The sequence below is a fragment of the Conger conger genome, chromosome 4 (assembly GCF_963514075.1).
Source record: "Conger conger chromosome 4, fConCon1.1, whole genome shotgun sequence".
NCBI classification, from domain to species: Eukaryota; Metazoa; Chordata; class Actinopteri; order Anguilliformes; family Congridae; genus Conger; species Conger conger.
The window spans coordinates 70455291-70478717 of record NC_083763.1 but is presented as its reverse complement, the minus strand read 5'-3'; the positions used below and the strand labels follow the sequence as shown (position 1 = coordinate 70478717).

At 44.7% G+C, this 23427-nt stretch overlaps 1 protein-coding gene across 2 annotated transcripts in view; it reads left to right on the top strand.

Annotated features, from left to right (window-relative positions):
- The first annotated feature begins 2228 nt into the window (after positions 1-2228).
- Positions 2229-23427, top strand: part of LOC133126462 (desmoplakin-B-like) — a 30231-nt gene continuing 9032 nt past the window's right edge. For both annotated transcript variants that reach the window (XM_061238721.1, XM_061238720.1), the window contains exons 1-19: positions 2229-2553; positions 3631-3724; positions 8659-8792; positions 11550-11688; positions 14164-14289; positions 14394-14453; positions 14808-14975; positions 15459-15563; positions 15762-15857; positions 16269-16394; positions 16887-17039; positions 17359-17513; positions 19194-19320; positions 19567-19753; positions 20127-20341; positions 20896-21074; positions 21572-21710; positions 22091-22284; positions 23119-23281. In XM_061238721.1, the coding sequence (XP_061094705.1) occupies positions 2357-2553; positions 3631-3724; positions 8659-8792; positions 11550-11688; positions 14164-14289; positions 14394-14453; positions 14808-14975; positions 15459-15563; positions 15762-15857; positions 16269-16394; positions 16887-17039; positions 17359-17513; positions 19194-19320; positions 19567-19753; positions 20127-20341; positions 20896-21074; positions 21572-21710; positions 22091-22284; positions 23119-23281 (2757 nt within the window). In that variant the 5' untranslated portion in view covers positions 2229-2356. The remainder of the gene's footprint in view (positions 2554-3630; positions 3725-8658; positions 8793-11549; positions 11689-14163; positions 14290-14393; positions 14454-14807; positions 14976-15458; positions 15564-15761; positions 15858-16268; positions 16395-16886; positions 17040-17358; positions 17514-19193; positions 19321-19566; positions 19754-20126; positions 20342-20895; positions 21075-21571; positions 21711-22090; positions 22285-23118; positions 23282-23427) is intronic.

The following is a 23427-nucleotide window of genomic DNA, read 5'->3' as shown; positions in this document are numbered from 1 at the left end:
CCTGGTTAAAAGAAGCAGAGATGAGCAATTTGCCCCATCTTGCACTGACAAGGCGAGGAAGTATAAGAGCCAACAGCGGTCCATTTGCTGGAGTTAAAAAAAAATATTAAAAAAAAAAATATATATATATATATATATATATATATATATATATATATATATATATAGAGACATACAGTACAGTGCAAAAGTCTTAGGCACCTGCATAACATTCAGTACAGAAAAGATTCTTTCAAAAATAATTTGGCAGAATAGTTAAAAACTGAATCAAATGAATATTTTTGTGACCACCCTTCGGCATTAAAACCGCATCACCTCTCTGAGATCAGCCAACGCTGTCCTGCAGTTCTATAAGACGATCAGCAGGGAGGTTGTTCCAAGCATGTTGGAGAACTTGCCACAGTTCTTTTGCAGACTTTGGTTGGCTCCTTTCTTCTGATCTCAGGCAGCCTTGATCAAGTTTTTATGTAAAAAGTAGTTATTTTGTTATAGTAATATGTTACTTTTTTAAATTAAATACAATAATGTCTCCGTAAAATTCAATCGTTTGGAAAATGAATATTTGGAAATATCAATGTGTTATGTGCTCTTTTATGCTAACACAAAAAATGGGTGACTTCTGCACAGTACTGTATATATATATATGTGATATATAAACGTATATATATATATATATATATATCACAATGAAACGCTGGGCTCTGGCAGCAGCTCGACAGGTCTGCCTGCCGTTCCATTGTGTCCCTGTCTCTCTGAGTGACTCCGAATGACTGGGAATAATGACTGGCTGTCCTAATCCACCTGTTCCAGGCATTGTGCAACAACCCTCTGAAGTGGTTTTGAGCCCGTCTGAACACGGGGGCACGAGCCACGGGCACAGCCTGGTCTTAAATCCGTACAGCTTATTCAGAGCACACAGCAGCTGCAACAGCAGTGACGGAACGGCTGTTTCTGAGGTTTTCTGAAGTGAACGGAATGTGAAGTGAAGTCAAATAAATCGAAATCTGCTCAGCTTCAGTTTCGCGGACTCTAAGTCATGAGGATACGCAAAAAGGTTTACTTTGCTATATGTTTTTTTCCGTTTTTTTTCATAATTCCTTCCTTGATATTCATTGGCACAACTCTAGTCCTCATGTTGAGAAACATTAATAACATCAATAATAGAATAACAGGCGATCAAAAGCTTAAAATCGAGGCCATCTAACTCAAGGCTACGGAAAACAGCCCCTTTATACCTGAACTAAGGAAGCGATAGAACACATCTGATGCATCACAAACACCTGGAAATCAATTTGTCCCAAGTATTATGGTGCCACAAAATGGGGGGAGCATGTATTAACGGCAATGTAATTTTTGCATTGTGAAACCGAAATGAAATTCCCTTTAATAAAAGCAGAAAAAATTATTTTATAATCTGAGCCAAATCAAGAAGAAATAATGATGTCTTTGTCCCAAGACTAGTCAAGTGGTCACTGAGTGTATGAAATGAGGAATCATGGCTTTAATGCCAATGGAAATAATCTATCTGACATATAGCAGAAGAACTGCCAGCTACAGCCTTGTCTGGGTGCTTATTCACCTTGATTTCACTTGTAATAATAAAAGATATTCATAGGCATTCAGTGTCTAAGCAAATCATCATCATTGTCACCGTCATCATGTCACCTTCCTATAAAAAAAAACCATGAATATGAGTTTACTTCTGAATTCCTACATGACACGAGCCACACACAAAATAGATAAATAAATGAATACAAATAAATAAAAAACACAAAAAAAAAACATTTGTCTATTCAATACCTGGGTAGGTATATTGAGTTTTCCCAATATGACTGGCTTGTGTTTTAAACGTAAAGCGCAGGGTATTGTAATGTATAATGATCTATAACGTCAAATTAGTTTCAATGCAAGCAATGTTCAGTATGAGAACGGTGAGAAAAATAATCTTCCTGGATCCTTGAATTAATTTGGATACCAAGCGTGAGAAACGCGTCTACACTGAAATCCCCGTACTCGGTAGAAACGTCAAGAAGTGTCAGACAAAGAAACGAAATCATCTTTTGCAATAGAATGTCTTCCCCAGGCAAGTGAAAGGTGTGGAAGGCAGAGAGAGAGAAAGAGAGGGTGGGGGTGGGGTGGGGGGTTAATCGTTTTAGAGGCCAATATAGGTGTGGTCTAGTACTGCCAAAACCGGATTCTTCCGTGTTTGGGAACTAGTCTCTGCGCGCTCTGGGACGAGGGAGGTGAGCGCTGTAGGGCCTCATTGCCGTGTTCGCTCAAGCTTGCTATTGCGCAGGGTAACAGGTTGGGGGGTTTGCAGTAGTTCTTTTTAAGTAGTCCTTCGCTTGGTTCCAAAATGAGTTCGTATGGATCCCAAAAGGGTCTTAATAGCTTGCCTAGGAGAAGCACTTCCAGGTCCGACGTCACCGGTGGGAATTACCCTTATGCCAGGAGCGTTGAGATCCAAGGGGGTAATGGATACGGTGGAGAGTACGCGGGGGGTTACAACACCATTTCGTATCACAAAACTTCTGGCGGAGGAGGATATGGAGGGTACGTGCTGCAAGTTTTTGTTCGCTTTGTAAAAAAAATGATCAATGACAGGTTGTTCCTATTTCTGGCCCTTCACCGGAGTACGATCATTTCAAATGAGAGGCAGACAATTGTAGATACAGATCTGAATTAACGCTGTTCTTTCGTTTTCACCTGCCCAACCGTACAGAACGTTCTGCTCGGTAAACATGTCCTATTTCACCCATGATTGATGTTTGGGTGTTGTCGATTAGGTTTAACTGATCAAGGTTTAAATTATGGCAAAGAAAGCATTGCATAGCTGAGGTTAATGCATGCCTCTGTTTCGTTACATAATACGTTTCAAAGGTCTAAAACCACTCGAATGACTTGCATTGTTCAGATGAATGGGGTCACTGTCTTCACTCACCGGAATTAGTGTACATTACCTTAGTTTTATTGTTGCACACGCTGCAAATGTACGCGGTATAACGGATCAAATATGTAGCGTACAGTTTTTCCCACAACATTTTTACCCGTTGTTGCTCAATTTTTAAATTTGTAGTCGAGAATGTAAATAAGACTTTACAGACTGTATGTGAATGGCTATAATTGAAAAACCTTTTTGCGATGGTTACGTATAATAAAAAAAGAAAATGCAGTGAAAAATTAATACTTGAGACTCCAGTCAACACATTAATAAAATGACTGTTTTTAAAATGCATTTGCACTTGAAAAGTAGACTATACATACATGTAAATGCTGCAGTATATTTTCAAAATAACACCTGCCACCCTCTCTTCACCCTTATGGAAAAATGTGTGTTCATTAATAATGCATTATTAATAAATATGTATACTATGTGCATGTTCTGGAAAAACCCGGGGCCAACAGTGCTCTTAAACATACCTTTAAGCGTAACTATCCCTTATCTGCAAACAACTCTCCATTTTATCTCACTTTCTCTCTTATCAATTTAAGCTATGGAATGGCTTACATTAAGGCAGTAAGCATGTCGACATGCAAACTGCGCCATTATGCACTGCATCATAACATAACTGAGAATGGCGGGGGAGCAGAAACGGCACGTTGTGATTTGGGACCCGTTTGTGCTCCTAGCTCGTACCAGGTCAGCCCTGTACACCAGAGAGCCTCTCTGCTACAACAGCAATGCCAGGACTACCTGAACAAAGCCGAGATGATCCTGCAGTCTGTAAGTCATTTTTCTTACCCTGCCGTTTTTACCCAATTCTTAAGTCTCCCCCCCCCGCGGTCCCATTTAATCTTGTTCCACTCCTGCTCAAATGTATCCTGTTTGCGCTACTTTTACCGTTTATGATCACGTCTGTGTTTGTGTCTTTGTTTGTTTTGCTTTGCTGCCATTTTGGCCGGGTAATTGATCTCAAGTCACCTGGTAAAATAAAGGTAAATGTGGGGTAAAAAGGGCCCTCTTCGTTTGACGTATTTACTGTGCTGACAGGGCTGTCACTGCTGTTTTTGCTGTCCTGTCCTCAGCTGCAGTCTGTGTATTCCTCTGAGGAGGTGTTTACTGTCTTGAGCTGCCACTCATGTTTTCACTGTCCTATCCTCATGCATCTGCATGCACCAGCATAACACATAACTCACCCAGAACTTACGTACTCTGGACACATAACTCACCCACAACTTACTCTGGAATGTCGGGGCTGTGCATTAGTGGCCCATCGGTTGTTGTCTTCTTCATTTTATTCAGAGGAGGTGCTGGAACGGACACATTGTGTAATTTATGCCCAACAAATGTGACTCATGGCTAACAGCAGACCATGGACCCCCCCCCCCCCCCATTGCATTCCTGTTTAGAGAGGAGGTGAATTTAGTTGGACAGTCCCGTGTTAAAGTAGTGCTGTGTTAGGTTAATATTACACTATTTGTTAGGTTAATATTGCACCTAGCTGGTCTAAATGGGCCTCTGTGTTTTCTCCGTGATGAATAATGCATTATTGTATTCCTGAGAGTAGCATGTAGCTTGTTCTCCACTGCTGTTCTTCCCTCTGGATAAGAGCATCTTCCCAGTGATAGTAATGTAATGTGTGGAGAGACTCCTGGGTTGTTGGAAGTGGATGAAGAATATTAAGTTCCCAGTTTTTTGACATGTTGCTTTTGGCATCCCGCCAAACCAGGAGCTTTAGCGCAGCCCTGTTTTTAATTTAATATTTAATTAACATAACAATGCAGGGTATCAGGAGAAATGTGGCTTTCCCAGTCGCAGTGCTGTCTTGAATTACAGCAAAATTGTCTGCTAGTAGCTACACCTCAGTTTCGGGAATTACTCTTGCTATCATTGTTTTGTTTTGTATGCGTTGCAGGCGTTAAAGAAAACAGAATGACTAACTCACTGCGACTGCAAATGGAAGATGTTCAGCATCAGGAATTCTTGTTATGTAAATACAGTGCCATTCACTGGTAAATACTGACAGTCTATCGACAGTACTGCAAGACTGAATAGATCCTAGCAGCTGAGCAACTGGGGCATTCTATCATCAATAGAAGTGCAGAGGTATTTTCTATAGTAAATGCTCAAATGGTAAACGGTTGGAATTTATATAGTGCCTTTATCCAAAGCGCTTTGCAATTGATGCTTGATTCACCCATTCATAAATACACTCACAGACACCAACGGTGATTGGCTGCCATGCAAGGCACCAACCAGCTTGTCAGGAGCAATTTGGGGGTTAGGTGTCCGGTAGCCCTCCGACTGCCAGACACCTGCTCACCTGCTCTTACCGCCCCTAGCATATAGTACATTTTTCCTTTTTAATCCCAGATTCTTTCAGGCGCCAGGGAATCATCTTTGTACGTTTCCTACATTGACTCATTCTGTAAATTCCCTCTGTATAATTCCCATTGCGAGACGCCTCTGTCACAGCCTGTTTCATAGCGATGAGTGTGTGTCATGCTAAAATAAATAAATTCACTATGTTGAAATATTGGGAGATGTATCGAGAGGCGTGCCGTCCTGGAAATGCCTCAGTTTTGTGTGCCGTGTCAGTTTCTTGGCACGTCTCTGAATGTCATGCATGTGCACACTTGCCAAAAGTGAAAAAGTGACAGGTATAGCAGCCTCTGTCTGAACGAGGCTGTTCAGGACCCCTGCTAGGGTACGGGCGTAACTCCTCTGTACAGATCCTCACACCCCCCACGCCCCCGCCCCCCTCGCTCTGGGAAAACCATGTACTGAGAACTCACCCTTGGGGCACGGCAGACCCGATAGCTGCTCACGCTAGCGTACATTTTACACAACCCTCACAGACAGGGCTATTTATTGTGATGTTGAGCAGGTATCTACACCTGCCACATGTTATTTGTTCTAGATCTAAAACATTTTTTTTAGGGAGTTTCCACTGAATTTACAGCCATGTTTTTACAGACTGGACCAGCGGAGTATTGATGAAGCCTTTCGAGCTGCAGTCAGAGAAACGCTTGTGTTGGTCCCCTGCGTTCGGGACCACTAACGCTAATGTTTATTTATAGTACACTACAAGTTATTGCTAAACAAATAGCTGAGTTATTAGTTGGACAGACAGCATTATCCAGGGTGATTTACTGAGCTTTCTTTTTATTAACTTTTTACGTAGCAAGAACATCTTCCTTTTTCTCTCTGGCCTCTTTTATGAATAGCTCCATATTGGGAGTCCTCTCTCTGGCAGAGTAAATCTGGACGATCCACTCATGTAGCACGCAAGTGCACTCAAACTTGTACTGCCAGATCTCTTTGACTTTCACCCTATAATCCCGATGCACGGCTGCCAAATTTACCGTGCCAGTGAACTGTGCATCTGGCACGGCTAATACATTTATATTGCATTTCATCTTTTATCAGACTCCCCGACTTAAAAGAGGCCGACAAAAAAGGATAGAGCGGCATAGTATGTCAAGTCATGAGCAGCCTGTAGCGTAGTGGTTAAGGTACATGACTGGGACCCAGATGGTTGGTGGTTCAAGCCCCGGTGTAGCCACTGAGCAAAGCCCTTAACCCTGCATTGCTCCAGGGGAAGATTGTCTCCTGCTTTGTCGAATCAACTGGAAGTCACTTTGGTTAAAAGTGTCAGCTTAATATCATGTAATGTCATGATGCAAACCTTCAATATAAGGTTTATTGCCACAGTAGGTACTGGGGGAGTTTGTGGATATACTGCTAATAGACTGTGTAGCAGAATGGAAAGTTGTGTTGCATTACATTACATTAGCAGAGTGACTCACAATGAAAGAGTCATGTTATCATATTTCCCTGCCAGATTGTAGTATTTGTAATTACTGTATAGGTTTGTGGATGCTTTTTAAAAATATTGTATTGTATGTGTGCCTGTTGTGGTTTGTTGTCCACATCAAAATGTGTTTACTTGTTAAAGGTTACTCATTGTTGTGTACAGTAAATTCCCTTTGGAGAAATAAAGGTCTTAAACCTATCAGTGACTCGGTGCATCCACCTGAGTTATAACACTAACAGTGCCAGAACATTAAAACTTAAAACTTAGATCAAAAATACATTTAATTAAATACATACATTCATACAATTAATCAAATACATAATACAAATAATGCATGAATTGACTTCACGTCCATATGAAACCGTAATGGAAGCTATGGCAAATTAGCAATTTGAAAGTGGTTGCATAAGAAAGGACTGCTCAGGGCTGGGAGTAGTCAGTAAATGAATTGCCGTTTGAAGATGCAGTCTGAAGATGATTCATATACAGTAAGCCTTCCATAATGGAGATAGACTCATCTTCCTTCTGATGATCTAGCCAATACAGCTTCTGATCGACTTCAAAAACTGTACTTTATTTGAACTCTGGAGACTGTTGTACCTGGAAATCCCAGCAGTTTCTGAGATACTCAAATCACCCTGTCTGGCACCAATAATCATTCCACGGTCAAAGTCACTTAGATCATATTTCTTCCCCATTCTGACATTTGGTCTGAAAAACAGCTGAATCTCTTGATCATGTCTGCTTTTATGCATTTAGTTGCTGCCACATGATTGGCTGATTAAATATTTGCAATAACAAGCTGGTGTACAGGTCTACCTAATAAAGTGCTCACTGAGTGTATCTTCAGGCAACAGTTGCCATCAAGTCAAGATTGCTATCAGATCTTGGTGGGGGTGGTGGGAGTGCTGACAAGAAACACCAATTTTTGGGGTTTTCATAATTCTCTTGTCCTAAATGTGCCTTATTCAAGAGTGCAAGAAAAATGATTATGTACTCTCAAGAATAGCAAAATTGTAAGTTTAGATTAAAAGATCTTAGTGTAAGAGAATACGATAATAAACTTATCTTATTATCTAGATTTAATCTAGTATTTAAACCTTCTGGTCCCCAAACTTTTCCCCACCCTTGATGACTTATTTTCAGGACTCATCCTGCCCTGAATGTCTGCAATACAAACAGGATGTAAATAAACTTCCCAGGAACATAATTCACAGTAATGTCAATTCAAACATCAAAACAACGTGAGTCCGGGAATCATTCTTTTGGTTTGTAGCTAAAGTGCCATTTTCTGGTTAAATCTATATGCTATGTATGTCACACATACAAAAACAAAATCTCGTAATTGACATTAAGAATGGAAAAATGAAGAAAAGCAGGCAAATTCGCATGAGAACCACAGCATTTTTACCTGACATCTTTCCAGCTCACACTGCTTGCATATCAAGCAGTACTTTTGGGTCATTAAATGACTTGTCATTATATTAACTTTGCAGAAGCTCTTATCCAGAGTGCTGTACAAATGAGGACAATATAAGTATAACTCTCAAAAAGATGTGTAAATATATGGTACATTTACTCAATGTGTGTAGTGTTGACCGAACCAACAACAATTTGTGTTGTTGGTGTGACTAGACAGACGAGACAAATCTTTGCACAGGTAGACCTATGACATTACCTGAACAGAAATCCAGGGAAAGAAAGATGGGAGCTGTAAACTGGAAGTGCAGGCACATGCTGGGGTGGGAAGGGTCTCATGAGCTTCGGAACATAATTGTACCTTTCACTGTCACTTTATTTCCTGTTTTATAGAAAATATATTTCCAGCAAACGCCGATGGTTTAGGATTTGAGCCGGGTGATTGGTGGACGGTAACCCCGCGTCCTCTCCCCCTCCGCAGGGCGCCGACGCCGGCCGAGTGATGATGGAGACGGAGAAGTACATGGCCATGTCCACGGACGTGATCCACCAACTGAAGGGCTGCGCCATGGAGCTGAGGCAGATCGGCCAGCCCAACGAGAGCATCGTCAGGAGGTGGGTCTCCCTCGTAACGCGTCGAGCGTGTCCGCGACGTCGCTGCGAGGAGAGGCGGGTGTCCGCCGTTTTCCTCAGGACGGGAAAAATAAAACAATCTGAACATTAGTCTGTCCTTTCTGCCGTTTATTTGCACGGAATCTGCTCCACGTGTAGATCTGAACTTTGATTTTCACCTATACCTGGGACAAATGCACAATTGCTTTGGATTCAAATACTTTTCTGTGCTCGACTGATCTTGCCTGGTGCAATTCAGCTAACCAAGAAGACCAGTAGGTATTTCAAAGGTTCCAATGCTCCAGGCAAGCTCAGTAAAGTGCAGAAAAGTATATGAATCCAAAGCAATTGTGCATTTGTCCTAGGTATAGGTGAAAATTGAAGTTCAGATCTACACATGGAGCAGATTCTGCGCAAAGAAATGGCAGAAAGGGCAGACTAATGTTTAAAATTGTATTTATGAAATCGGTACAATTACATGTTTGACTTAGGTCTGTTGGTGTTTTCCACCAGCCAGAATCAGCATTTTTTGTTGTTACGTCACCATCGGTCTGCTTACTAAAGCTCCACGTGAAGCGTCTTCCTCAAACTCATGTCTGTGCAGGCTTGGCTTCAGGGCTGGGGTGTTAAAAAACGAGGTAGCAGCAGCAGCAAGGTGATCGATTTAAGTTCCAAAAGCACTTGCGCACAGCTTCCCTGGTGTACAGCTAGAGGGCATTGCTATATTTATTATTCCAGCTGTTTTGTTTATGTGGAGTTTGACCCGAAGTGCACGTATTAAGAGTATTGAATGACTTTAATAAGAGCTCCCGTTGGAAACTCCCCTGTTGCGTTTGGCAGGAAGTGTGGGAGGAAGTTATCGCGGGGCTGAATTGCCTCCGCAGGCCTCACTCCCTCCCCAGCCTGCCCGGCGGGTCGGCCAGAGTTTACATAACGTCTGGGCCTCGCTGCTGATAACGGGCAAATATCATGAGTAATGGCGATTAGAGAGGGTGTAGAAATTCCACAGGGGTGTGTCGGTGGGAGACAGCGACGGTCGAAGTCTTGGAATAGGAGGGGTGTGTTAAGGAAGAGCCTCCCTCGCACACTCATAAATATTGTATTGGAGGTGACGGTGTAGTTCTTTCGAAAGGAGTGTCTGCCGTGCAGAACATTCAATCTAATGTGATAGAAGAGCTGTTCAGTTTGTGCCACTGTTGTCTGGTGATCTGAAGAGTATTTATTATAAAGGTCTTTTGTTTGTGTTTCAAAGATACTATGACCTTGTTCTCGCACTCCTCCGGCTGTAATTTCATTGCAGGTAGCGGTGCAAAACTGCGGTTTAGTTGCAGCAGTTTTGGAAGGAGTCACGTTTGTCCTGTGTGTGCGACAGTCCAGTTTCCCAAAGTGATAAGAACCCTTTACATTTCTTGCAGCCTCTATTTATATTCCAAAAGAAAGGGTGTGTGTGAGGTCTTGACATCATTCTGGCATCAGGGTGTTAATGTCCTGGGCCTGCGGTCTGGAGAAAGCTGTTTGCCAGGTTTCTCTTTCCCAGCATGCAACAGTAGAGCTCTCAAAGTGACCAGAGCAAGTACACAATAATAACTTGATCAGATTCTGCATTTCACATTCCGTTTATGAACAAAGTGTTTTTGTGAATACTTGACAGTTCAGTTTAATTTATATTTCATGACTATTTAATTTGGAATAATTCAACAGTGAGATTGCTGTGCCGCATTGAGTTTTATTTATTTATTTTTGTACAACGTCCAGTGAGTGTATATTGTTATATGTTGTTTGTCAAGCAGTTTCTGGGGGGGAAAAAAAATCATGAAAAGTGTATGCAGGTGGCGACGCCGCATGTTTCAGAGGAAAACCGCAGATGTCCAAACGCTCCCAAAAGGCAGCGGGGGCTGCAAATGGCAAATGGGACATTCCAATTTAGGGTGGGAATGTTGAGCTCCAATATTTATTTAAACTGTTCACCAAAAGGAGTGGAAATGGGTGTGAAATGGCGATGAGGTGGGTGCATAGCGGGGTTAGCTTGGCTAGTTCGCTAGTGAAGCAAGATGTAGTGCACGAAAGCGAAGGCTGGTTACTCTGACAATGCTCCCTGATGACATAACCCTCAAATTTAAAATCATGTCGTTGCACCTTTGTCTGGGGGTGATTTAGCTTTTAGCTGACTGGTAACACGTTTGCCTAAGAAATCTTTGGACGAGTGAGAGGACGGGGGTTCAAATCTCACCTAGAGGCTCAGGCAAATATGTAACTCATTACAGGTGCACAGGTAACAAAATGTGATGTTGGGGTACACAGGTATGGAAAAGCGATGTTGGGGTACACAGGTGGGGAAAGGTGATGTTGGTGTACAGGTGGGGAAAGGTGATGTTGGTGTACAGGTGGGGAAAGGTGATTTTGGTGCACAGTTGGGGAAAGGTGATGTTGGTGCACAGGTGGGGAAAGGTACAAGTACGGAAAGGCAATGTTGGGGTGCACAGGTATGGAAAAGCGATGTTGGGGTACACAGGTGGGGAAAGGTGATGTTGGTGTACAGGTGGGGAAAGGTGATGTTGGTGTACAGGTGGGGAAAGGTGATGTTGGTGCACAGGTGGGGAAAGGTGATTTTGGTGCACAGGTGGGGAAAGGTGATGTTGGTGCACCGGTGGGGAAAGGTGATGTTGGTGCACAGGTAGGGAAAGGTGATTTTGGGGTGCACACGTGGGGAAAGGCAATGTTGCGGGTGCACAGCTGACCTCGTCTCTAATGTCCCCTCAGTGTGGAGGTGTTCCAGGACCAGCTGCGGGCCATCCACTATGCCATGAATGGGACTACCGTGCGCAAGAAGAGCAGCCTGGGCTGGGAGGACCCTGGGCCCAGCTTCCACGACGCCATGGGCTGGATCGGACAGCAGAAGGTACCGGCACCTTCTAAACTCCTCTGTTTACCTTCAGCCTGCGGGAAATGGCCGACGCGTGCTGGTCCTCGCGTAGCCTGGCTAACGTGGTGTTAGCGAGATTAGCTCAGGAAATTAGAGTAGTTGTCAGGTAGTCGGAGGGTTGTTTGTTTGATTCCCCCGCCCAGGGTGTGCAGAAGTGTCCCTGAACAATTGCTCCCAGTGAGCTGTTTGGTACCTTGTGTGGCAGCCTTGCATGGGGTGATTGTGTGAATGGGTGAATGAGAGGCATTCATTGTTAAGCTTTGTAATTGTAAAACGCTTTGGATAAAAGCACTATATAAATGCAATCCATTTGATTACCTTTATTAATCCCCCGAGAGAGAAACTTAATTAGCCACAAAAACAACAACAAAGCAGAAACAAACAGGTGAAACATCAAAACAGGTAAGAGCATACTAAAACAAAACACACTTCCAGACATCAGTACGCTAACTTACAACAGAGGAAATCCTGTGTGAGTGACCAGGGTGTCGAGGCAGTTGTCCCTGTGAGACGACACTGGCCCTCACAAGGAAAAAATTTCCTCTCCAAACCGGTTTGTGGAGCAGCGGGGCTGTGGGCTGGGGGCTGGAGCACTAAAATGAGACACTGCACAGACAGAGGTGGAGGTGGAGGAGAAGAGGGGAGGACAGGAGAGAGAGAATATAGAGAAAAGGCATATCATTAAAAAATGAGCTATGTGGCTGGGGTCATCAGCCCCCACTAGCCCTGTGGTTAGCCCTGTACTTTAAGCCCTGTAGGTCTGGCTCATAAACATTTCTTGCCGTGAGACTTCTCAGAGAAATGCAACTAACCTCAGATGAGAAATAACAGATGGAAGAAGTTGTAAAAAAAAAAAGATGGGCAAATGGAAGGCTGTAGCCTTCATACCTCTGAGAAGCACACAAACACACAAAGTAATAATAGTAAGTAATAATACGTGGACAGAATGCAGGTGCTTTGAAGAATACGGTGGAATGCTTGTAATAGCACATACGTGGTCAAATGTCTCGGTTTGTTTCTTATGATTTCCAGCCGTCGGTGTGACCGAGCTCCGTGTGTTAGGAGTTATCGGTCGACACCTGGGGCACTGTTGTTTTTTTTTTATTTTCCTTCAAAGAGGAGGCTCCTTGCAGCTCCTCTCCAAAAAAAAGAAAAGAAAAAACGTCATAAGATTAATACAACACTACGGACGCTGGGAGATTAGGAGACACGGAGACTTTGTGCTCGGCTCCGTCTGCAGTAAATCACAGAACCTTGAGAAATGGCAGACACTAAAACAGAAAGTAAACGTGAACGGACTGGATTTATCAAAGGTCAGGAAGAGGCCTGGTGTATGGGATTCCTGACATAGCGCCACACTGATAAGAATGCAAAGTGCACAAACTGTAGGGGGGCGGAAGTCTGCGTGATTCTCTACTGCCACCCAGAGGCCATGGTGGGAATCTTTCAGGAAGCAGTTTTTGTTTAGTTTTTGTGCACTGAGAGGCATAGCTTAGCCTACCTCAACCGGCTAAAAGCGGCCTTTTGGACCCATTGGCTGAAATAGACTGCATGCCATGTAGGAGCTAGTCAATGTGGGAATCTTTCAGGAAGCACTTTAGTTTTTGTGCACTGAGAGGCATAGCTTAGCCTATCTCAACTGGCTAAAAGCGGCCTTTTGGACCCATTGGCTGAAATAGACTGCATGCCATGTAGGAGCTAGTCACTACAAATAAGCAATGGATATATACAATATATATAAATCAGGATTTTCAACTTTGAGCCCACCACTGGTGAGGCTGGGGTATGGGAAGGGGGCCTCTAAAACAAAACCTCCAGAATCTGTTCCCAATAGACTTGATGTTCATGCTTGTAGACAGCTGGTAATTGATGTGAATTTTACCTTATCCAACCTGTTCTGTAGTTGTTCTAATGACCTGCGGTGTGCAGGTATTGTTCGTTGCTTTGGATGAAAGTGTCTCCTCATTAAATGTAATGTAATGGCTAGGACCTGGAGGGTGCACTAGGGGCACTGTCCTCATTGTTTGTTTCCACACACTGAAGAAAAGGCTTGTGCGCAATGAACCGTCACCTCTGTTCAGGTAACAAAGAGGCCCCCAGGTAGTGCACGTACTGTAGGTACACGGCCATGGTCTTCTCTGAACGTACAAAGACCTCCTTTGTGTTCTGGAGCCACAACATCTGTGGTGGCCTGTGGTGATGTAGCTGAACCGCATCTGCAAGATAGTAGACCTGCTTGTAATACTGGCCTGCAGCCCCCACGAATAGACAAACAGGGCAGTCTTGCTGGCTGAGTTACTGAATAACCAGGTAGCTTCCTGCTTGAACTGGTTTGGTTGTTTTTGGAGTGGTTACAAGAGCCCCACTCGTAATGGCTCCCTCATTGTTATCATCTTTGAATTATGGCACAACGTTCCCCTTTAAACTCTGCCCCCTTGATATCTCCCCCAGCGTCTTATAGAGACATCATCATGGGGCGACACCAGCGATGTGATTGATCAGCAGCTTGTCAGCCATAGCAAGTTCCACAGCACCATCCAGCGCAGTCCAGAGGTGGACAAGGCCCGAGACGAGCTGGTATGAGTCTGTCATGCAGTGCATGCACATTAACAAGCGTCTACCTGTGCACTGCTCTCAGTGCAGTTAAACGTCAGCATCATAAAATGTTCTTGTTATTCCAGATACAGAAGGGCGACAAAGCAGCTCTGAATGCACTGGAGCAGGAATGGGACAGCTTACAGGTAAGAGATATTCCTTTAACTTGCTTTAACATTTAAAAAAAAAACCTGTGGAATAAATACAGACCACACCTGGGTCAAATATGTAATAGTTTTGCATTCAAATACTTTTCGGTGCTTGTTTATTCTTGCCTGGTGTTATTGGGCCAACCAAGCAGACCAGAAGGTGGGGTTTGCGCTGAAAGAGAGTATTCCATGGGTTCCAATATAGCAGATAGAACAATAAAGCATAGAAAAGTATTTGAATCCAAAACAATTATAGATTTGACCCAGGCCTTATACAGCCCATAATGAATACAGTATGGAGTGAAATCATGCAAATATGAGAGGCTTATGAACAGGTGTATCTGTTTCCAGAAATTGTCATTCACCCGAACAAGCCAGCTAAGAGACCTGCAGAAGATCATCGAGGAGATCTCCCGCGAGATCATGTGGGTGAATGAGCGGGAGGAGGAGGAGCTGATGTTCAACTGGGGGGACAAGAACATCGATGACTACATCCCCAAGAAGCAGGAGAGCTATTCGGTGAGGGTGTCTGTCATTTGGTGACCAGGCATGATGACATCATGAGTAGATGGGGTGTTTGCTGTTCAGTCAGTTCACAAAATGAATTAAAAATGAATTTTAACTGAAAATTGAATTGTCCCAACACTGCTAATAAGACACCTCCATGTCCAGGGACTGACACTGAATGAATGGTTACTAACAGGACCTCTCTGAATTTTGGAAAAACACTGGCTGATGTTTGACGCTGGTTATTTATTTGGACTTTCTTGACAAAAATAGAGACCAAGAACATTTCTGGAAAATGTTGTGTTTGTCATGCACTTCAGCCTTTCCCCATCTGTTGCTCCCAAATCAATGGTTTATACAACTTTTACAGCATTACATTAATAATTATTCTCACTGGTGTGCTTCAGTTAGGAATTCACCTATTGCTTGCCAAATAGCTGGCTGGATTGAGCAGTATGTGCGCTGATAGAGTCTGAATTAGCCTTTTAATTACAGAAACTCATGAGTGACCTGGAAGAAAAAGAAAAACAACTGAATAAGCTGAAACACAAGGTGGACGGACTGCTGAAGAACAATCACCCAGCGTCCGACAAGATCGAGGTAGGCCTCCTGGAGGGGAATCCTCTCAGTGCTGAATGGGTTATTCCCAAAGATGTTCAGCGTCGCTGATTGGGCTCGACTGAAGGTTTAAGAACCATAAACTGGGCGAGAAACGGCTCCTTTGTCAGTTGCCCGTAGCGTCTCTGGACTGAGTGTGGTTTGATAGGACTCATGTTGTGTCTGATGCTTTCTCCGCAGGCTTACATGGACACCCTGCAGACACAGTGGAGCTGGCTGCTCCAGATCACCAAGTGCATTCAGGTGCACTTGAAGGAGAATGCAGCCTACAGCCAGGTACTGTCAATATACCAGAAAATTATTATACTTATATTTTTGTATTTTGTATGCCAGTATGATGGTGTTGCTTAAGAGATTTGTGTTTTATAAGAATTGCCCTGGCATTAGATAGGGAAATAATTTAAACAGTAGACCCAAAAAAACTTAACGGACAAAAAGAAATGCTACTAGAACATAAAACCCAGAATACATTTCAAACCAAACTTAAGAAATAATTATACAAAAGAGAAAAATGAGAGTGGTAGTCCAGTATAGAGGTGGCAGTGACCATCATGCATATAGTGGTTGTTTCACTAGGCGAAACGGTATTCAGCTTGCACAATTATGCCTCATGACAATCCTGGTTGATGATTCCCCTTTTTTTTTTTTTTTTTTTTTTTTTTTTTGTACCTCTGCTGCTCATCAAAGTTCTTCAAGGAAGCACATGAGACGCACAGCAAGTTGCTGAAAGAGCATGAAAACGTCCGGAAGAAGTTCACCTGTGATAAGACCACACCCTTGGAGACTCTTCAAGAAATGGTGAAGAATCTGGAGGTACGGTACACTCGAGTTACTATTTCAGTTCAGTTCAGTTCAGTTCAGTTCAATTCAATTTGTGTTGCGCTTTTCACAGCAGAGAGTGAAAATGTTAATTGCAGGACCTATGGATGTACTATTGAAAACAAATGAAACCATATATACACTATGTTGCATAGGTAAAAGGCAGTGTGCTAATAACGTATGGTTTTAGGTATTTTAACAACGAATCATGGTAGTGAATGTATATTCCTAAAGCTGTCCCTGAAATAAGGGAGGAGATGTGGGATTCATAGTGGAAAAAGTGAAATGATTTGAATCATTGAATACTGATTTGAGTAGTTTGGTCGTGAGCTGCAGGATGTGGTGATGAGTTGAGGAGTATGGTGATGAGTTGAGGAATATGGTGATGAGTTGAGGAGTTTGGTGTTGAGTTAAGGAATATGGTGTTGAGTTGAGGAGTTTGGTGATGAGTTGAGAAGATAAGGTTGAGGACTGTTGGACCCACAGAAGGAGAAGGAGCGGATCATAGAGAACAAGCGGCAGGTGCAGCACCTGGTCAACAAGTCCAAGAGCATCGTGAGACTGAGGCCCCGCAACCCCGAGGAGAAGAACACTGGTGCTACCCTGGTGAAGGCACTGTGTGACTACATGCAGGACCAGGTCAGACATGCTGACCCGCACTCTCTCTCACACACACACACACACACACACACACACACACACACACACAAACACGCACACCGACCCACACACACACACACACACGCACATACATGCACATACACACACCCACGCACGCGCAAACTGCAACAGTGATTCCACCATGGTGCGTCACAAAAAAAACATCCAGTTAAAGGCCAGTATGGTACAGTTTTCCAGTGGCGCAAAGTTCCAGCCTTTAGCGGTCATCATTTAGTGAATGACCCGGGCCAGAGGCTGTCGTGTGTTTTGTTAATTCGCCTACCTGTCCCTCTCGCAGAAAGGCATCTACAAAGATAATGAGGGCATTCTGAAGGACAACTCCGAGCGCAGCAAGTGGCAGGTTATGGGCCCCGGGGGTCTGGAGATGACCATTCCCTCCGTGTGTCTCCTCATCCCTCCTCCCAACCCTCTCAGCATCAGCCTGGCTAACAAGTGAGACCTGCCATACCTGTTAAAGCGCTGTTCCAGTGTGTGGATGGGCCCCATGGTCTGGTATCTGTTAAGGCTGTGTTCCAGTGTGTGGATGGGCCCCATGGTCTGGTATCTGTTAAGGCTGTGTTCCAGTGTGTGGATGGGCCCCATGGTCTGGTATCTGTTAAGGCTGTGTTCCAGTGTGTGGATGGGCCCCATGGTCTGGTATCTGTTAAGGCTGTGTTCCAGTGTATGGATGGGCCCCATGGTCTGGTATCTGTTAAGGCTGTGTTCCAGTGTGTAGGTGGGCCCCATGGTCTGGTATCTGTTAAGGCTGTGTTCCAGTGTATGGATGGGCCCCATGGTCTGGTATCTGTTAAGGCTGTGTTCCAGTGTGTAGGTGGGCCCCATGGTCTGGTATCTGTTAAGGCTGTGTTCCAGTGTGTGGATGGGCCCCATGGTCTGGTATCTGTTAAGGCTGTGTTCCAGTGTGTAGATGGGCCCCATGGTCTGGTATCTGTTAAGGCTGTGTTCCAGTGTGTGGATGGGCCCCATGGTCTGGTATCTGTTAAGGCTGTGTTCCAGTGTGTGGATGGGCCCCATGGTCTGGTATCTGTTAAGGCTGTGTTCCAGTGTGTGGATGGGCCCCATGGTCTGGTATCTGTTAAGGCTGTGTTCCAGTGTATGGATGGGCCCCATGGTCTGGTATCTGTTAAGGCTGTGTTCCAGTGTATGGATGGGCCCCATGGTCTGGTATCTGTTAAGGCTGTGTTCCAGTGTGTAGGTGGGCCCCATGGTCTGGTATCTGTTAAGGCTGTGTTCCAGTGTGTGGATGGGCCCCATGGTCTGGTATCTGTTAAGGCTGTGTTCCAGTGTGTGGATGGGCCCCATGGTCTGGTATCTGTTAAGGCTGTGTTCCAGTGTGTGGATGGGCCCCATGGTCTGGTATCTGTTAAGGCTGTGTTCCAGTGTGTGGATGGGCCCCATGGTCTGGTATCTGTTAAGGCTCTGTTCCAGTGTGTGGATGGGCCCCATGGTCTGGTATCTGTTAAGGCTGTGTTCCAGTGTGTAGATGGGCCCCATGGTCTGGTATCTGTTAAGGCTGTGTTCCAGTGTGTGGATGGGCCCCATGGTCTGGTATCTTTTAACACTAGAAATGCCAAAGCCGGTGTCGTTGGGCATTTAAAATTTTTAATTTTAATTACACCAACCCTGTAAATGCAATATCTCCTTCCACGACTTTTCCAATTTTGGGCTTAACGTGAGCTAAAAGAATTGTGTCCTTGAAATTCTGAATAAGCACGGTTAACCGACATTTTTTATGGTTTAACAAACTTGTACTAATGTTAGCTATATCATACTAACCTCACAGAAGATTTCTATCACCACTGCAGTTAAGTAAAAAAGTGTTGTGAAATGTATCTTCACATGCACACACTGTGGTCTACATTCTGAAACTCCATTTTGCCCACCCTAATGCTGGACAAGCCTGTCACTGCTTGGTGTCAGGTTTGGTGATTCTAGGCCAGTGTGTGGATGTGCCCCATGGTCAGATAGCTGTTAAGGCAATGCTCCAGTGGTGTGGATATGTTCCCTGGTTAGTCGAGCTACCACCTGGGCATAAATCTTGTAGCGACGTCTCTTTGAGAGAAGATCAGAAGGCTGAAGGTGATGAGGCTCCCGTTTCCCCTCGTTAAACAGGAACGAGCAGTATTACGATGCAATCCTGGGAATCTGGAACCAACTCTACATCAACATCAAGAGCCTGATCTCCTGGCAACTCTGCCTCAAGGATATCGAGTACATCAACTCTCTCACCATCACCATGGTAACCCTCCTTCTCGTGGTCTTCCCAATCGAAACTCCCACAATAAACCACCTTTAAAAAATGGTCATGGTATTACTTTCTCTGAGAACGCGAATACTTGATTACAAGAACAGACCTAATCTTGGCTTCTCTTTGCATAGCCTGGCAAACTCTTGAATGCATGAAAATTTCCTGATAACATATGTCTGACTACTTTCTCCATATGCCCCCTTTTTTCCTGTTTGTCTCATTCCGTAACTTCCCAAGATTTCCAAAATGCGGCCAGAGGAATATCGCAAAATCATCAAGAACATGGAGACCCACTTTCAGGAGTTCCAGCGCCATTCCAAGGGCTCTGATTTGTTCGTCGAGGACGACAAGCAACTCATCGAGACGCAGTTCACGGGGGCCCAGACCCATTACGATGACCTGGTCGTGCACCTGCCCGCTTTCAGTAAGTACTCACACCACCTTTGATTGCTCATTTATGTCACCCCATTTGGGAATTCTACGCCCACATTAATTATTAATGTATCATTTTTGTACATTATCCACCTGTGCGGTAGTCAAATTATCACTATGAATTATGAAATTGATATATTTTAGCTAATTGAATTTTATTGTTGAATATTTAAAAGGGTATTAATGTGAAGTGAGTTGCATCTGTTTAATAAAGGGAGCAGAAACCAAACCAAAAAAAAAAAGGAATTTTCAGTCTTCAGTCCAAACCCCTTGACTGAGACCATCTTTGATTGCCATGGGGACAGTTTGGGAGGAGGGGCTTTCTCCGTGCGGTGGTGTGACGCACCACTTCGGCCGCATTTCAGAGCCACCCGGCGTAAAAGAAGACGAGGTGAAGGAGAAGGAGGCGCCGGTGGTGAAGGAGGTGCCAAGGCCGGACTTGAAGCTGACGCTGCTGACGGAGCTCCAGCTGCTGCGGCAGAGGCTGGAGGCGGCGGAGGATAACGTCTCCCAGCACCCTCAGATGCCCATGGGCGAGGACGGGCTGCTGGCGTGCTCCCAGCGCCTCCTCCGGCTGGATGTACGTACCGCTTCCCCCGCGTCGCACCCCCCCTTCGACCCCAACAGAACGCTCTCCCTTTAGTGTCTGAGGGTACGTACAGGGCGGCCTGTAGCGTAGCGGTTAAGGTACATGACTGGGACCCGCAAGGTCGGCGGTTCGATCCCCGCTGTAGCCACAATAAGATCCGCACAGCCGTTGGGCCCTTGAGCAAGGCCCTTAACCCTGCATTGCTCCAGGGGAGGATTATCTCCTGCTTAGACTAATCAACTGTACGTCGCTCTGGATAAGAGCGTCTGCCAAATGCCATTAATGCAATGTAATGTATGTTTGCTTAGTGCTGTCAGAAATGGACCCTCTCTTCTCTGGCTGTTCTGCATAAGGGGGTTGACCATAATGCCCTGCAAGTGCCTTGGAAATGCATAATATAAAAAAAAAAAGTGATATAAAGTGTAATCATTTGAAACGGTCTGCCCGATGGATGAAAGATTCCACTGACCGTTGAGCTGTACCTTTAGATAAGAGGGAGCTTCCATCCGAGCGAGCGCTTCATCTGTGTTGATGTGCCACTGCAGAGCATCGAGCAGGACGTGGACTCAATCCGGGACGACTACCTGAAGCTGAAGGAGAAGATCCTGAAGAAGCTGGAAGGGATTCCGGACCCAGATAAGGTCAAGTACCTCAGGATGGAGCTCAACCTCATCAACCAGAAGCTGGGCAGCCTGGAGGGCTTCTCCTCCTCCCACACCGAGAGGCAAGACGCGCTCCCTTTAACCCATGCGAGCCGTATGCAACACAAGCTCCTATGACATCTTCATTACATCACATCTTCGGATGTTAGGTTTTCTCTGCGACAGAGACTAGGTTTCAACGCATGCGCCTTTTTAACCGATCAGATGCAAGTGATACAGAACATATGCTTTTGTGACATCATCATTACATCACCTTCAGATGTTGGGTTTACCCTCACACTTCACCCCTAACAGGTGTACTTTTCAAGCTTGGCGTACGCCGCTTACTTTGTTAATATACCCTTTAAACTCCTCTCAGAATTTTTCAATGTCATAAAATACATACAGTATTTACATCAGACTTAAACTATATCTGGTTTGCACATCCTTGCTAACATGGCAGTCATTGTAATTACTAAATATTGGCAGTGTATAGGACAGCTGCAGAGGGTGGTGGGGCTCTGCATATCACACTTCTCTGAACCGGCATCTCTACTGCTCCCGTGGTCTTCCTCGATAGGATGAAGAAGCAGATGACCCTGCTACAGGCTTTGATGCAGGGCGAGGATGTCATCAAGGTGTACGAGGCCCGCTTGACGGAGAAGGAGACCACCTCTCTGGACCCAGATGAGGTGGAGGAGTACATGACCACCCTCAAGGTAAATATATCAAACCATGGGGTGTCTCGGTGGCGCAGCCTGTGGAGCACTGACCGCATGCTCATTGCGAGCCGCGACGTCGGCGGTTCGAATCCGACCGTCTGACATTTGTCGCATGTCTTTCCCTCTCTCGCTCCCATTCTTCCTGTCTCTCTATACTATACTGTCCAATAGAGCTGAAAAAGACTGAAACAATATCTTATATATATATATAAAATATATATATCAAACCATGCGTAAATGCATCTTTGGGCTTGCAGTCTTTCCTTTTGTTTCCATACAAAGGTTTTCACAGGGAACTTCAGAGTGGATATTTTCTAGAGGTACTAAAATGTCTCTCTCTTTCTCTCTCTCTCTCTCTCTCTCTCCTGCATCTACAGCTCATGAAGTCAGAGCTGGAGCAGAAGTCGCGCATCATGGGGAAGATGGAAACAGAGTTGAGCAGCTGTGTAGGATTCAACAGCCTGGAGGGCCATTCCTGTCCCAAGTGTGAGCTGGAACTGTCCAAGTATACTGAGCTTGTGGGCCAGATGTCGGACCGCTGGCTCCGCATCCACGGGCAGATCGACAGCAGGCAGGAGCCCTTCATTTTATCCTCCTCACTCCTTTACTCAGATGTCACATGCACCTCTTAAGCCAGGGGTGTCAAACTCCAGTCCTGGAGGGCCACAGTGCCTACAGGTGTTTGTGGTTTCCTTTCAAACGGCAGCCAATTAAGGCCTTGAGAACGAGGTGTGTGGACTCTTTGGCCAGTGAAAGACTTTGAAATGTATCTCTCGTGCTGAAACCAAACCAACACACCAAAAACAAGCAGACACTGCGGCCCTCCAGGACTGGAATTTGACACCCCTGTTTTAAGCCGATTGCATGTGTCCCACACAGAACACGTGATGTCATCATTGCATCAAGCAGTAAAGTTTCCCATGCCCAGATGTTAGTGCAACCTAACAAATGGACTACATTTAAACTGTACTGATTGGTGAATGGCTTGTCTGCCAGTTTATCCTTAGTTTAGTTCAGCAGGGAAGGCGATTGGACAAATTGCATGGTCATATTTGTTTTTAGCTGCTATGACACTTATTGGGCCAGTTTCACAGACACTGGCTTAGTCCTGGACTAAATTGCGTTGTGTATGGAGAATCTCAATTCAGAATTGAATTTAGTCTTGGACTGGACTTAATCTGTGTCTGTGAAACTGTCCCATTACTTTGTGGACATGTAAATGAATATGTAACTGACTTCTGCAGTTGGCCAAGCCACTAAATTACTGGACTCTGCTCTAGTTGCTAAGCCTGTATGTATGCACTTTCATGAATCACTGTATAGGTCTCTAAGTGGCTAGATGTAAATGCTGATATTTCCAGGAATCGGGGTGCTTTTGGTGAACATTGTCCTTGTGTTGTCCCAGGCTCGTGGACATGGAGAATTACCTACTGGAGCTCAAGCAGTACCGCGACTCCAGCTCCTCCCTCAACGGCTGGATCGACACCACCCGCCAGCGCCAGGACGCCCTGCAGGGGGCGAAGTTTGAGGACGAGGCAGTCCTCACCGAGCACATCACCCAGCAGAAGGTAGTGACTCAACCAGTCATCAAACCACCCAGTCCTATCTGTCGATCTGTTCTTGCTGTACTGCTCCGTTCATACGTTCAGATCAGCATGAGCCATTGCAAATTGTTACAATGCGACTGTGTTATTCACTGTTATGTCACTGTTGT